A 16,583-nucleotide genomic window follows, 5' to 3' on the forward strand; every position below is an offset into this window, starting at 1 on the left:
AAGGTGTAATTTTTTAACAGTGAAGGTAATTATCCATTGGAACAATTTACCATGGATTACACTGGATTCTCCATCATAGGCAATTTTAAAATCTAGATTGGATGTTTTCTAAAAGATCTGCAGTAGGAATTATTCTGGGGGAGTTCTCTGGCCTGCGTCATACAAGAGAGCAGACTAGATGTCGTCAATGGCCCCTTCTGGTCTTCAGATCTATGAGCATTCGGGTCAAGACCCATACTGCAGCCTATTCATACAAAAAGTAGAAATAATTTACATAGGGATGAGGTGAGAAGAGAATCCATTGCTGGAGTAAGGGTATCCACGTATAAACATTGGGGCAGGGGTGCCCAGGGTGGGCTGTGGCTGGGGGTAGGTCACTCAGGCCACAGCGCGAAGTCCCTATGGAGAAAGTGAGATGGCCAAGCCCCTACCTCCACCCTGATACCTCACTCAGCCCCAGCAGGAGGGCAGAGTCTCCAAGCATAAACTCTCCAGGACCCCTATGTAGCACATGTCATAATGACCTGTGAAATTGCAGAGGGGCCACTGTTAGGGCTGGCCAGTATCTGCCTCAAGCTTCTACTGATAGCATTCTTTGATAGGATAACGAGCCTTGTGGATAAGGGAGAAGTAAGGCATTTGATATGGTCTCGCATGATATTCTTATAGATAAACTAGGAAAGTACAATTTAGATGGGGCTACTATAAGGTGGGTGCATAACTGGCTGGATAACCGTACTCAGAGAGTAGTTATAATGGCTCCCAATCCTGCTGGAAAGGTATAACAAGTGGAGTTCCGCAGGGGTCTGTTTTGGGACCGGCTCTGTTCAATATCTTCATCAACGATTTAGATGTTGGCATAGAAAGTACGCTTATTAAGTTTGCGGACGATACCAAACTGGAAGGGATTGCAACTGCTTTGGAGGACAGGGTCAAAATTCAAAATGATCTGAACAAATTGGAGAAATGGTCTGAGGTAAACAGGATGAAGTTCAATAAAGATAAATGCAAAGTGCTCCACTTAGGAAGGAACAATCAGTTTCACACATACAGAATGGGAAGAGACTGTCTAGGAAGGAGTATGGCAGAAAGAGATCTAGGGGTCATAGTGGACCACAAGCTTAATATGAGTCAACAGTGTGATACTGTTGCAAAAAAAGCAAACGTGATTCTGGGATGCATTAACAGGTGTGTTGTAAACAAGACATGAGAAGTCATTCTTCTGCTTTACTCTGCGCTGGTTAGGCCTCAGCTGGAGTATTGTGTCCAGTTCTGGGCACCGCATTTCAAGAAATATGTGGAGAAATTGGAGAGGGTCCAGAGAAGAGCAACAAGAATGATTAAAGGTCTTGAGAACATGACCTATGAAGGAAGGCTGAAGGAATTGGGTTTGTTTAGTTTGGAAAAGAGAAGACTGAGAGGGGACATGATAGCAGTTTTCAGGTATCTAAAAGGGTGTCGTCAGGAAGAGGGAGAAAACTTGTTCACCTTAGCCTCCAATGATAGAACAAGAAGCAATGGGCTTAAAGTGCAGCAAGGGAGATTTAGGTTAGACATTAGGAAAAAGTTCCTAACTGTCAGGGTAGTTAAACACTGGAATAGATTGCCTAGGGAAGTTATGGAATCTCCATCTCTGGAGATATTTAAGAGTAGGTTAGATAAATGTCTATTAGGGATGGTCTAGACAGTATTTGGTCCTGCCATGAGAGCAGGGGACTGGACTCGATGACCTCTCGAGGTCCCATCCAGTCCTAAAGTCTATGAGTCTATGAGCTGGCCATAGGTTTGATGGCACATGTTTCTATGAAGAGCAAGCCACAATTTGACTCACAGTATACGGCAGCAATATGTGGAGTAATCAAGCTATTTATATATATTCATTTGGGATGATCAAACACTGCTCAGTCATCTCTCTTCACCTTGCACTCTTTAGTTATGGCTATTTCCAGATGTATATATACACACCATATCGCATCCAATTTTAGCCATTGTAAATTCTCCCTCAATTCATGCAGAAATGTGTACATACATACATACACACACACACACAGCGAGAGAGAAATTACAGGAAGATCCTTTGTTGGTGTAATTTGTAATAGCTCTATTGAAGTCAATGGAGCTATGCCAATTTATACTAGCTGAGGATCTGCCTGTAGACCGACTTATTCGCCTTTGTACAACATTCCACACTTAACTATAGCAAGAATGAATCATCTGGCAGAATTAAACAACATACAAGCAAGATTCATTTCTTTTCCATGCTGCTGAGCTGTGAATTTCTCTCAATAGGTTTTTAACATGGATAGCTACTACAGAGACAAGAGCAACAGGAAATCCTAGAGACAAACTAGATTTGGGAACCATTGAACAGTGATACTATTGTTCTGTCCATTTTTAGCTAGAGAAGACTGAATTTATTGATTGTGCTGATGTTAATGATGCATCTAAGACATAATGAAGGATCAAGCTAGACTTGGGAGCAGGACCTAGGACTACATCTGAACAGAGGGACAAGTCTTTCAAGAGAGAGTCAGAGAAGGCTAAAGCTGAATGTAGACTCCCATGTTGAGAACTAACAATCCTGACTTCTGCATGAGCTAAGTCCCGAGAGATGCTGAAATCTCAACTCTTAACAACCTTGGGTGTTCAGACCCTCTAGGGGCAAGTTACTGTGTGGCAAACCAGGGTGTGAATCTACAGCCCACAGCTTGAGCAGTAACACCGTGCATAGACATTGCTACAGAACACTTGAAAGTCCTAGAGTATGGCTCAGCTTACCATACTTTGAAGTAGTAGCACATCAAGCCACACTCCAGGAATTTCAGAGCAACATCCACACAGGATGTTACTGTGCAGCAAGCTCTTGTACTGTAGATACTCACCCCGGCTTACTGCACAGTAACTTGCTGTGTAGACAAACCCTGAGCATTTATCTAGGTTAGAGGACTGATAAATAGGTCAGTGTCAATTTTATTCAGTTAAAAATCCATGAATGGAAGCCCGGCTTGTGATTGTGTATTCATCCTCTTGTAGGGGGATGGTCTAGAAATACTTAGTCCTGCCATGAGTTCAAGGGACTGGACTAGATGACCTCTCAGGGACTCTTCCCATCCTATGATTCTACAACAGTTGTACAGGAAGCAGAATAGGAACTATGCCCAAACAAACCTTCATTTTTTAAAAAAGTTCAGGTTGAAAGTATGTTTCATTGGAAGTCAGTTAATAGAAAACAAAATCCCATTTGCTGCATAAAAAGTATAGCCCTAAGAAGATCCACAAGTTAAACAGTCTGGAAATAAACAATTAGAGAATCCAGTCAGTTCCCCACTACCATATCATCCTTCACCACACATCCTCATTTGTCAGCCTTCCTGGCTCGCATCATCCCCTCTACCCATTTGTGGGAATAGATTTCCCACTTGGTTTATTCTGTAGTGAAGGTTACTATTTTTTATTTGTATGACAGTATTTCCAGGGTATGTCTACACTCCAATTAGACTCCTGTGGCTGGCTCGTTCCAACTGACTCAAGCTCATAGTGCTCGGGCTATTTAATTGCAATGCAGATGTTCTGACTCAGGCTGCAGCCCAAGCTCTGGGACCCTCCCACCCCACAGGGTCCTAGAGGCTGAACATCTACACCACAGTTGAACAGCCCCTTAGCTCAAGCCAGCTGCATGGGTCACCCAGTGTAGCCATACCCCTACAGAGATTGTGTTAGACACTACAAACACATAGCAAGAGAGAGATTCTCTGCCCCAAAGAATTTACAGTCTAAAGAGACAAGACAGTCACATGGTGGAAGGGGAAAGAGATGCAAAGTGACTTATCCAAGGTCACACAGCAGGTGAGCGGCAGAGCCAGCAACAGACCTCAGGTCTCCTGACTTCCAGTCTAGTGCCATATTCACTAGACCATGTGTGCTGCCAGCTCTATACTGTTGATTAGAGCTATTGTTTATTAAATGCCCAGTAAATAGAGATATGTCAGAGTTCTATATACTTCCCCCCAGCATGATGTGGTGGGGGACTAGAAGACTAATTGTACAACTAAGACTAGAATTATGGCTCTGGCTGGTGTTAGAGAAAGTTTGGAACCGTAGGGGGTGGCAGAGCAGGGCTCCCCCGTGTAACAAGCACTTATAGCGACGCCCACACTTGCTTTAGGCCCAGTTTACTGTTCAAACTGAAGCAAACAGGAAGTTCCTCCCAGTGTCCTATGGTTTCACCCCCCTCCCAGGGGTCTTTAGTAATGCTGCTTCCTACTACTTCATACAGCTCCCTGCTCAGCCAGTCCTCATTCAGCCAGCTTTGGTGCTCTTCTGGAAAAACAACTTCAGGATAACCTTCCTGAGTACATGGCCCCTTGCTCTAAGGGTCTACCAGAGACATTAGCACCACTCCTCTACAGTTCCCCATTCCAGACATATCCTGTCATGCCTCCTCTCCCTGCCTGCTGTCCCTGCTCAGGTTTAGCTCTATCCCATTTAATTATCTCAAGTGGACACACCTGCTCTGCTGACAGGGCCTAGCTACCTTGCGACACAGGGTTATGTGTTTGCAGAGCCTGAAAGTTTGCATTTTTAACCATCTGAATCTATATTATGTGAAAACTAACGTGTGTGGTCCTTATTTATCAGAACTGCTATAACCAGTGCTTGTGTACTAGTATACTGGAAATGGATCCTTTGAATAGAAAATGTGGTGGTGTTAGATGTTGTAATCGTGTAGTAATTTGTTATTTTGAGGGTGGTATATACTTTGGCAAGGTTCAGGTTGGCCAGGGTGATAGCAAGTGATAGAAGACTTTATGACAGAGGGGAAGTGGCTGATTTTCATGGCTTCCAGACATTTTCACATTTTTTTTAAGGCACAAAGTGTTTGTGTTGAAAGTGTAATATTGTTTTATGGGCATTCCTGGGCTCTGCTGAATCACACTTTCAGCCTTAAATCTTTTTCAACAAATGTTTTGTTATGAAATTCCTCTAGGGTTTTCATGTGCTTTAATGAATGCCAAAGGCTAGATTAAGTTCCCATAGGGTGGCCCAGAAGAAGAGACCTGCTCCAAGAGATTATATGAGGACCAAAAAACTGGGGTTCCTCTCCAGTGGGTGATATGGGGGGTGGACAGAGCCATATTGGTGGGCTAAGGGATTAGTGTAGGGAGAAGGAGAGGAGAGGGATTTTGCTACATAGAAAACTATAAGCATTAAAGTTTCATAACAGATAGCATTAAGAGTTTGAAGTCTTTAATGCAAGACTTTGCCTTTCCCTGTCCTGCTCCCAGATCCCTTGTTTCTCACTTTTTACCTTCCCCTGTCACCTGTCAATGCTTCTCTATCCTGCCCTCCCAACCATATGCCTCCCATCACCTGCCCTCCCCTTTCCTCCAAGATTGAGGAATATGATGCTTGGACCCCTTTTGAGCCTCAGTCCCTGTTGATACTTCTCTCTATACTCCTTCCCTAGCTCCTCCAGGACAGCTGCCTGACCACATGTCTCCTTGACCTCCCACCTTTTATTTCTGGTTCAGCACAGCCTGGCAGAAATCAGCAGGGTTGTTATATATCATATAAAGGGTTGTATATGATGGTCTGTAGACATGTGAAAACAGCTCTGTCCCAGCGTATCACACACTGCAGCTGAGGTAACAGGAAAAGATAAAATAATAAAGAAACAAAATACAGTGTCCTGCTACTTTAAGGTACACTCCGCTCTGTGCAGAGCATTTCTCTGCTTTGCTCCAAAGTAACAGGGCTTTCTTCATACTGATTAAAAATAAAGAGCAACCTGGTAAACAAAAGGTACTTCCGCTGGAGGAAATAAAAAACAGTCCTGAATTTGCAAAGCCTATTATAAGCTAGATAGTCAGTGTCTCCATTCCTTCATGCAATCTGTGCCTGAGAGCTTCCTGAGCCTGCAGTCCTCCTCTTTATATCCCTACACTAATGAAGCTCTAGTATATTGCTTCCCAGCCTACCATAACTTGGGAGTACAAACACCTCATTCCGAGCTGTTTCACATTATATATCTTTGTTAATCCCCTATCAGCCCTCTGAGAAACACTGAGCCATTTGTCCTCAGGCCTGCAAAATTTAACCTTTGTTGGCCAAGCCATTTGGGAAGTAAGACTAGCCAATGGAGAGGAAAAAAAAAACTGGAAACATTTAAACAGTCAACAAGAGAAAAACTTACAAAAACCACATCAGGATGAAATCCTGGCCCACTGAAGTCAATGGCAAAACTCCCCTTGATTTCAACCAGGCCAAGATTTTATCCCACAGCTTTAAAAATTCATCTTCTAAGTTTTCCCCCAAAACTTTTCAGAAAAATTCTATTCTGGGAAGAGTTTTGGCATATGTAATTTTAGGGGGATTATTTTCTTTTGGGGAAATTGGGTTTAGCAAAATTGAATATTGGGGTTACAATGGGAAATTATCTCTGGCCATAACCACAGAACTAGTGCTGGCACTTCATAATCTTTGCTAATTATGCACAATCATTAAAGTATGCAAAGCAGTTGAACACTCAGGACCTGACTCTCAGTTATGCTAAGGCCCCTTTATACTGTTCTAGCAGCATACATTTATGCTCATGCTGCCTTGGTGAACATAAGGATCAGGCCCTAATTATTTTAAAATACACAATCCAGTGATAGACCTTTTTGAACTCAATTATGTAGGAATATTTAATACAGTGAGGAACCCACGCAGGTGACACTTTGTTAAAAAGGAGGGCTTATAGATCCAGCAAGCATAGTACAACAGGTATTGTAGAAGGAGCTTACAATGACTCAACTAAAAAGTACGGTCAAAAAGGACAGATGGAACTAAGCCAAATGTAGGGACAACTGAGACAGACTATATGACTGACAATTACAGAAACAACTGAGAAGTTAGCGCTTCTCAGATTCCACTTTTGGACAGGTGAATTTTTTGTTTGTTTGCCTTCCTTTTAAAAGAACAAAAGCAAAATAGCAAAAGCCAGCTTTTTCCTCAGTTTGTTTGGTGCCTTTGCTAAGCAGTGTTGCAGTTACAGAGGTGGGGAAGTTCACAGTCTTTGGAGCATAAAATCACACCCTAGAAAAGTTTTTAAAATCAACAACAACAACAACAACAAAAGGTTCTTAAAACATATAATCACATACAAAATCATACGAGATCTGCTGACAATACATGTTCAGATGTCTGCATCCTGGAAAGGGTTGTATATGAAGAGGCTTCTCTCATCAGATGGCATAGGCCGTTGTGTCTGTGATAACACTGGTTAGGTTTTGAGCTGCTATATTTTTTTGAGGAAAAAGATCTGCAGAAAGGGGATAATGTCTTTTTGTTGTTGCTTTTAATGTTTAAAAGGGAATGTACTGAAGGTTTAGAACGGGTACTGTGATACGTATATCCTCAGCCGGATGACAGAGCTCCCTCTGAAGTTGATGACAGTGTTGACTGTGATCATTTCCAAGTCCAATAGAATGGTACGTGGCCCTTTCACGGGACGGGTCATCACTAGAGTAGCACTGATAGGTCCCGTTTGCTGTGTGCAAAACATAGAGAAAAGCAAGGTGAGATTTCCAAAGATGATACATGAAGTTTATGATCTTAGAGTATAGTACTTAATGGTGAGTGTCTCACATCTCAAAACAATGCTTCCTTAGCCCTTCCATCCATTTTTCTGAGGTGGGCAAGTGTCATTATTCCTCTTTGATAGATGGAAAGATTTGGGCACAGAATAGTTAAGTGAACAAAGGTCAGGCAGTAAGTCAATGATACAGCTGGGAAATAAAGCCAGGTTTCCTGACCCCTAGTTTAGTGCCCTATACATGATACCTCATTGACTTGGTGAGTACAGGAGTGGGACGCCTCCAGAGGAAACCCAGGTACTGGTGATTCAATAGATCTAACTATTTTCTCTAAAGGTATGTACACAACAATGTAGGTGTGATCATAGTGCGGATAGGCATACCTGTGCTAACATTAATTTAGCTAATATGGGTAACAACAGTAGTGAAGATGCGGCAGCCTGGGCTTCAGTGGGGCTAGTACAAGCCCATGTATAAGCCATTGGGTACTGTGGGCACATATTTGGATTGCTAACCTGTGATGAAGTCTGTGCTGCCTTGTCTCCTCTCTCATAGTTACACGTTAGCTAGATTTACACTAGCTTTAATCACCCTTCATTTGCTGTGTAGACATACCCTGTCATTACTGACGCAGAGCTCTAGCAGTGTGGTAGAGGACACTGTGGTGCTGTGGTTGCTGTATTTTGTCTGATGTGTAAAACAGAGATAATTAAAGACCCATGTCACTCACTGTAAATTCTTAAACAGGCAGTTACATTCTGCCTGCCTAAATATCTCCTACAGTCCGCTTTCAATTAGAAAAGGTGCTTCGCATTTCCTTTGTTGAACTGTTGTGTATTTACATGCACTGTTGAGAGCTACTGCACTTCACCCCAGAGATGGCTGCATTTCAGTGGTATAGGAAGTGTCACTTTGTACAGTTCTATCAGTTTGTAAAGCATGTGCGGATCCTTGCAGATGAAAGTTGTGATTGTACATATAAATCCATAATTATTATCTGGAGGAAAAAGCAAGACCACGGATTCAAGAGGTGCTGGCATGTTGAGCCAGGTATTCTTTTCCTGTTTCCATTAGTTCTTAAGCTTCATGAAGTTTATTTTGGTTTGATGCAGAAATTTTTTTATCCATTGAAAGAGACACTGTGAAGTGGTTTTAAGTTCCAAAATTTAGACTTTATTTAAAAATAATATATTACAAAAACTTCATATGTCTATAAAAGCAGCAAATGCCAGATGCATTCACCCACAAAAGCTCATGCTCCAATATGTCTGTTAGTCTACAGGTGCCACAGAACTCTTTGCGCTTTTACAGATCCAGATTAGCACATCTACCCCTCTGATACTTCATATGTCTAGAAAACTATTCATGAATATTTTTCCAGTTTCAGTGGAAAGAGTGTTGGTTTTTCATTTGCATAAATATGTGTTGCAAAATCAGACCCTTTTGAGGGACTCCTTTAAATGTATTATACACAAAGGTGAAAGCAATGCTGGGATTGTGGGTCAGATTTTCAGATGTGCTCAGCACTCATAACAAACTCATCCCTCAAGTACTTCTGAAAATCTGGCTCTCGTTTAGATACCTAAATGGGGACTGAATGTTTGATAATCTAGCCAGAATGGTTGGTTCTCAGCACTTGAAAATCTGGTCCTGTGTTGCTAAATAGAGCAGCAAATCACCATTCAGAGAAACATCACACACACAGCCTGGGACCTGTTTTACTGAGAGACAATGTTAGCCAGAGCACTTTGGTTAGCTACTGCTAGGCTTTGAAAAAGTACCACAAAAATCTGAGCTGACAGTGGGAGAGCTCACCAGAGATGGGCAGCACAGGCTTAAGTTTAACAACTCACCTGACTGATGGCACTTTTAACAATACAGCAGTATCTGCCTGCCCCACCCTCATCCCCCACATCTACAACCTCTCGTTTTTATTTTTTTCCAAAACAAATGAACAGGCACCACCTGCTGGTTATAACCTAGATACTCTGGGAATATTCTGTTACCAGTTAAAGGAAAAGTGCAACATGTCCAATAAAAGAAAGGCCTTGGGTACTTTCTGGGATAAATGAAAGAACAGAATCAGATCTGAACAATGGAATTTGTCTGTGAACCCTAGACAACTGACTGAACAGTCCATATAGATGAAAAAATCTGGGACAATAAAACTTCACAACAGCAAAATGCTGCTACAGGATGGAAATGATTGTCCCTGGAACCTTAAGACAAAGCTGATGCCATTTTAAAGTTCGGAATCCGATGCTACCATGAAGAATGTGAATTGGGAAATGCCAGAATCTGTTCTAATATTATTTCCTATGATGTGCTGAAAGTGTCGTTACATGTATTCCAATGAATGGCACTTGGTTTGACTGTCAGGGTCAGATTCTACCTGTGGTTACTACCCAAGCTTCTGATTCCCACCAAGAACGATGTTCCTTGTTCTAAGAATGCCAGCTGTCCAATACTATCCAATGGAAAGCAGGGGGAGGGGAGAGAAAGAGGTCAGCTGCAAATTTTGTGGAAAATCTGGACTTTTTATTAAAAATCCAAACCTCTGCAAACTGAATTTTTTTCAGATTTTAGCCAAAAACATTTGTGTTTTGACTGAGCATTTTGGGTTTTGTATTTTCAATTTCCTGACAAAAAAATCGAGAAGTCTTGAAGAAAACAGACACACACTGCAAAACTTTCTTTTAATAGAAAACTCAGTTTTTCAGTTAAAAAAAACAACCTGACAACATTTTCAACCAGTCTCCCTCCTCAGCTATTTTAAGACATGAGATCACAGATCTCACTGAGCTATATTGCCACGTACGGAATAGCACAAGTGGGGCAGGCTGAGCCAGTCTGGTGAATTCCCTACACTGCCATTATAGAATATCTTTCCCTGGGATACATCATCTTCCTGCAGAACCAGTATCCACAGCCTTTCTGGGTTTGAGCAGCCCACTGTGATTATGACTAGTACATTACACTGCATGGCTATGGATATGGTATGACAGACACACATCTGCCCCTATGAGAAATCTTGCACTGGAATTTTAAATAGTATACATTAAAAACATAGTACACCTGTCAGAGAAGAATGTGGCAAACTATAAGATACTGGTAGGACTCTATACAGACTTACTCACCCGCATGTAGAATTCTCTGCCCTCATTTCCTGATTTGATTTGGAAGATGTAATAGGCACCGGGGAAGCGAGTTGTTGCTTGCATTTGGAAGATGTCAGATGGCACAGACCGTCCTGACATGATGTCCATGTCTCTGTATAGGATGGTGAATGGTTGATCTCTGCAGCCGGGGTTTTCAACTGGACACATGCAGCGACTAATATGGAGAGAATTATCATCAGTATTGAGACAATTCTGCAACACCTAATTCACTACATGTTGCTATAAAAGCAAAAAATAATGGAGTACAAAACTTAACTGGCTTAAAGAACGATGTAACTTTCATTTCCTTTGCTTGCATTCAGAGCTCTCCATAGTTCCACCCCCATCCTTCCTATATCTCTGCCTTCATCTTCCTCCTGCTCTCTATGCTCTGCCCAAACTGCTCTTCATACTGAAACTTTTGTCTCCTTTGATCCCTCAAGAATTTGGACTTTCTTTTCTGACAGCTCTGCAGCTGTGGACTCCTAATGCACGATTGTCCTGGTAGGAATTTAGCCTATAAGCTCTTCAGGTTAGGGACCTGTTAATTATTGGCCCAGCTCACTTATGGTGCAGAACCATGAACATCAGTGGGGCTATATAAATAATTACATTACTTTTTTGGACAGGCTGTGTGTCCAACACCTTTCAGGGTACATGCCATAGATTAAATATAGCCAGAGAATAAATCTAAAGACTGACCAGAGCCACAAAGTCCAATTCTTCCAAAGCCTGGGTCTGGAGTTTTGTTTCAGGTACATCTTTAATTAAATCAGACAGTCCACAATGATGATCTAAATAGTCCCCTCTCTTTATTACACACACCAACCATAATTCATAAACACCCCATGGATGGTCTGAACTTGAGCAAATACTTGACCAAAGAGATATCTTGCACTGATGGCCAATAAAGATAAATTTTGTTATCTATGTTATATCCTAATGGTCCCTGCTGGCCTTAAACTCTATGAATATTAAAAGACCCAGCAACTTGCTTTCCTTTGATCACACTAAGTCCCATTGTTCAGGCTGATGACATTACCCTAACTGCTTCCTAGAATCTCTCATCTTCCCTCTATTTAAGTAATGCTAATTTCCTTGACAGTACTTCTAAAGTAAAGTCAGAGTCTGCACATAGATTTTAGAGCACTTTAAAATATGGCTCTTAAAACCAGAGTTTTGATCTTGGGGCAAAACTCCCAAAAGAAGCCCCTGCAGAATGCAGGCAGAAAGCAAGAAACGTGCCCAAGCCACATTTGCTGAAAATGCTCAGACTCTCAGTGCATCAGAGTTGCTCAGGTTCAGTGACAAGAGCATGTCACCTTGAGCCACCCAGTTACTAGAACTGGTGATAATAGATTGGCTGAAAACCCTTTGGATGTTAACAAAGCCCTAGTCTTCTTGCACATCTTTTGTTCTCTTTGGCTTCAGCTACTGACATATCATCTGGAGTTTTAAGCTTAATATTGAGTAATTTCGCAAGAGGGCTGCAGGTGCCATACGCTGATTGAAATAAATCCCAAGTAACTGGGATAAGACTGGGGAGTATTTCAGCCATAATTTGACTCCCAAGTGTGTGAAAAAAAGTTAGAACCACCATGTGATTTTGTAAGATGCTGGGGCTTTTAGTAGGGGGATTGTATCTTGGGAACACCATTCTCAAAGAACCTCACATGTGGACCACTAACAGTACCTAGTACCCTCATGAGGCAAAGCAAATTTCAAGCCAATGTCAGTCAGCATATGGAGTTTACAACTCTTAGAAGAGTCATCTTCTAAACAGTGAGTGGCTCACTCTTAACTCTAGCAGAGCTGCCACTCCTCTATAGTACAGTGTGTTATGCTTTCAAAGCACTGTACAAACATTAACTAACTAGTTAATCCTCACAAGGTAAGGAAGTACTATTATTAACAAATAGATTGTGTTTGATAAAGTATGATTAAAGGCAGGTGGCAATGGAGTAACTAACTTTCTTTTGTTGCATTACAACTATCATGGTTTTCTCTGCTGCACTTATTTTGGTGAGGGCTTTTCTAGCTTAACTTCCCACACAACTGAATCTCCTACCACCTGGCAAGTAATTGCAATTTATCATTTTTATAAAGCTTGCTAATAGTAAATGCAACAATAGCGTCTGTATAGCACTTTAGATGTACTTTGCTGTCATGTTGCAGAAGTGCAATTTATTTGCCTCAAGCATATTTACTGCCCTCCACTTCTATGGGTCTGTTACTCACTTGTCATTGATCTGGATATAAGGATCCTCACACTTTACTGGGTCTAGACATTTGTATCCTCCTTGGATATTGAAACAGGTTTGCTGTGTAGTACAAGTGAAGTTTCTAGTCTCACATTCATTGATATCTGAAACACAAAAATGAGAGGGAGGATAATACAAGGAAAACTCTACAAGATGCCACCCCTGTAAAGTGTGGCCTAGTGGTTGGAGCACTGAACAGGGACTCAGGAGACCTGGCTCTGCCACTGACCTGCTGGATGACCTTGGGCAAGTCACTTCCCCACTCCGTGCCTCAGCTGCCCCATCTGTAAAATGAGGGCTATGACACTGACTTCCTTTATAAAGCACTTTGAGATCTATGGATGAAAACAGCTATAGAATAGCTAGATATAATTTATTATTTGTATTTTATTATAATAAAGCAACCTTCCCTATTAAGAGATCGCACCAAAGTATCACCAAACAAAGTACAACCCTGCTCCATCTGTATTAGAAAGTTACCTCTGATAAGTAAGGATGGATTACTAACCTTGTGGTAACTTGAGCTCTTGCGATGTGTTGTCCCTATGAGTAGTGCTATTTAGATTGTTCATGCGCCCAGGACCAGAGGTTTTTCACTAGCAGAATCTGGGCCATGTGTGCATAAAGGGCACTGCTAGATCACCCGCCATCTTAGTTCTGTCTCTACCATCAGTGCCAAGTAGGGGGAGACCAGGCAGCAGAGGAGGAGTGTTGGTAGTGCACTGCACAGCTCAAAGAACTCAAGTTACTACAAGCTAAGTAACCCATCCTTCTTCAAATAGCTGTCCCTATGTGTAATGCACTTCAGATGATTCACAAGCAGTGTCTGTTTCAAGGAGCTATCTGCCTGGAGTCTTATGACACAGCAGATTGCAGAGCTGCCCTGCTCAAAGAGGCAGTAGAAGCAGCTGCTTGCACCAGTGCATATTGTCTAGTGAAGGTGTGAATGGAATTCCAAGTTGCTATTCTGCACATATTAGCAATAGGAACGTTTCTAAAGAAAGCTACCAATGCTGCCTAAGCTCGAGTTGAATGAGTTCATATGCTGCCCTCAAGGGACATATTATTCAACTTGTCCCAGAATAGGTTGGCGGAGAAGGGAAGCGGGAAGTGGCCTGCAGCCTGAGACCCCCACTGGTGCTGGGAAGGTGTGATCTGGGATCTCCGCTAGTGCTGGGAAGGGGGAGGATAGGTGGCGGCGTGCAGCCGAGGAACCCCCCTGGTGCTGGAGGGGGAGGGTTGGCAGGGCTGGCAGGTTCCCTACCCAGCTCCAAATGGAATGTCCCTGCAGCTCCTAGGGGAAGGAGTTACCAGGGGGGCTCCATGTGCTGCTTCCACCACAAGTGCCAGCTCCACAGCTCCCATTGGCTGGGAACCACACCCAATGGGAGCTGTGAAGGCAGCGCCTGCAGGTGTGGGCAGCACATGGAGCCCCCTGGATGTGCCGCCTAGAAGTTTCGGGAGCTGGGGAGCGCCCCCAGGTAAGCACCACCGTCACGCACTCCAATCCCCTGCCCCAGCCCTGAACCCAAACTGCTACTGCTGGCTCAGAGGCTGCCTGGCTTGGGCGGCCTGAGCCAGCACCAGCTGCTGCAGAAGTCACAGAGAGTCACGGAATCCATCACTTCTGTGACCTCTGAAACAGACACACAGCCCTACACATAAGTACTTGTGGCCATATGACCCAACAGTGATAAGCAGGATTTGTCTGGATGTTCTGGGGCTCAAACAGATCTGCTGTATGAGCCTGGTGATGGAGATATTGTGGGTATATTGTATGATGGTCCCAAAAGAGCCTCGAGACTCAATACCATCACTGTGCAACATTGTAGCCCCTCAGTAATGGCCACTGAGGTGCTGGGTACCAGTGAGTATACTGGAGAGAGGTTATCCTCTAGTACAAGAGTAGTAAGGTAGTGTGGAGACTCTCAATATTTTATCAGGGCTCAATGCTCTGTAGGAGTCCTTAGGGACATAGTCTGGCACAGGTGTCTGCTGCAGTCCTCTTCTGACTTTGAGAATTCTGACTTCAGATCCAGAGAGGGAGGCTCTTCATATTGCAGGAGGTGGGAGTGATCTGCCTTTACTCATTGATGGTATTGGAGACAGTCTGCCTCAACCCAACTAGTTGGTGGGGATTGGAAAGTGGTACCACAGAGATATTGGCGCCAGTTGAAGTCTTGGTGCTAAGTGTTGAGATCTGGAAAGGAGGAGTGACTTCAGTTCTAGGAATAGCAGAAGATTTTCAGGAATCAGAAAGCTAGACAGAGTTGATGGGGGATGTCTCCACAGCTCAGGACACTGAAGAAGAGGTCATTAAATCCTACAGTACCAACGAGAGTTTCAGGGTTGAAGAAGCAGGCCCTAGTACTGGAAGGCGCTGCAGTTTTGCCCTTTGAAGAAGTCCTAGTCTGTTCCTTCTCAGTACTGTATGGTTCTGTTCTGAAGTACAAATCTCCCAGTGACTTGGAATGGGGTAGGGACTCCTGCCTCTTCTTAGATTAGAATGGGGAATCTTCCCTCTTGTCCTTATGAATGCACTTGCGTCTCCCTTCCCTTCCCTGCTCTCTTGAGCCTCTCTGAGCCAGTGAGGGGTGGAGGTCTTGGAGACCAAAGAAGAGGCGCCAATCCTACCTTCTTCAGGTTGATGTACAGGAGGGTATGCCTTACTTTCATGTACTCCTCAAAGAGGAATTTTGGAGCTGAAACTCCCTGCACTGCTTTTTCCTACTCAGAAACGACCTGCGGATATCACAGGGGCATACTGGAAGGGATATTGGCTTCCCCCAGGAAGTACAGACAGATATTGTGATAGTTCGTGACCAGGGAGGGATTGGGGCATGTATTGCAATTTTTGAAACCAGGGATTATTGGCATACTCCCCACAACCATTGGGTGGATGGGTGTGGGTGTGAGTATGTATACAGCAATGACTTCCCACCATTGGAAAATTTCCAAAAATAGGGAACCAGACCCCTAAATCTATCGCTTAACTATACTATAAAACTAGCTAACTATGAAAATTCTTACAACTTTGAAAACTATTTAGAGAGAGAATCTGAAGAAGTCAGCATGACACTGATGCTCCATCCTAGCCCATGAGCAGTAAAAAAGAACTAAGAGGTAACAAACTAAGAGATAAGAGGGTGGCAGTCTAGCAGCCCCTCTCATCTCTTTGGGGTGGCGCACAAGGAGAGTGAGTATGAATCCATAGACCACACAGCCATGGCTAAAGACCATTCCCCAGTCACGGGTACACAGAGCACATGCCCAGCCTGAAGGGCACTACTCACAGGGACAATCACTCTAAGGAGAACCATTTTTTCATCAGTCCCTCTTTCAAGCCAGATTTCATTGGATTATTAATAGTTTATTTCTCAGTTTCTGGGAGAGCCCTCACAGTGATAGGCACTGCACAAATATAAAAGGAGTTATGGTTCCTACCCCAAAGAGCTCACAATCTAAAAAGTTAAACAGACAAAGGGGAAGGGAGAGGAGGGGAGCACAATGTGTTCATGTACCAATAACGCAAAATTTTCTGGAACAATTGTTGGACATACACTATTCCCATTTGCCCCTCAACCTTG

The 16,583-nt window shown here is 43.0% G+C and overlaps 1 protein-coding gene across 2 annotated transcripts in view; it reads right to left on the reverse strand.

The window, feature by feature from the left end:
* Positions 1-635: 635 nt before the first annotated feature.
* The window catches only part of FBLN5 (fibulin 5), a 65,554-nt gene continuing 49,606 nt past the window's right edge, over positions 636-16,583 (reverse strand). For both annotated transcript variants that reach the window (XM_050953307.1, XM_050953306.1), the window contains exons 9-11: positions 12,974-13,100; positions 10,715-10,910; positions 636-7,531 (exon numbers count right to left, since the gene is read on the reverse strand). In XM_050953307.1, coding sequence (XP_050809264.1) covers positions 7,370-7,531; positions 10,715-10,910; positions 12,974-13,100 — 485 coding nt within the window. In that variant the 3' untranslated portion in view covers positions 636-7,369. The remainder of the gene's footprint in view (positions 7,532-10,714; positions 10,911-12,973; positions 13,101-16,583) is intronic.

The sequence above is a fragment of the Gopherus flavomarginatus genome, chromosome 5 (assembly GCF_025201925.1).
Source record: "Gopherus flavomarginatus isolate rGopFla2 chromosome 5, rGopFla2.mat.asm, whole genome shotgun sequence".
Lineage (NCBI taxonomy): Eukaryota > Metazoa > Chordata > Testudines > Testudinidae > Gopherus > Gopherus flavomarginatus.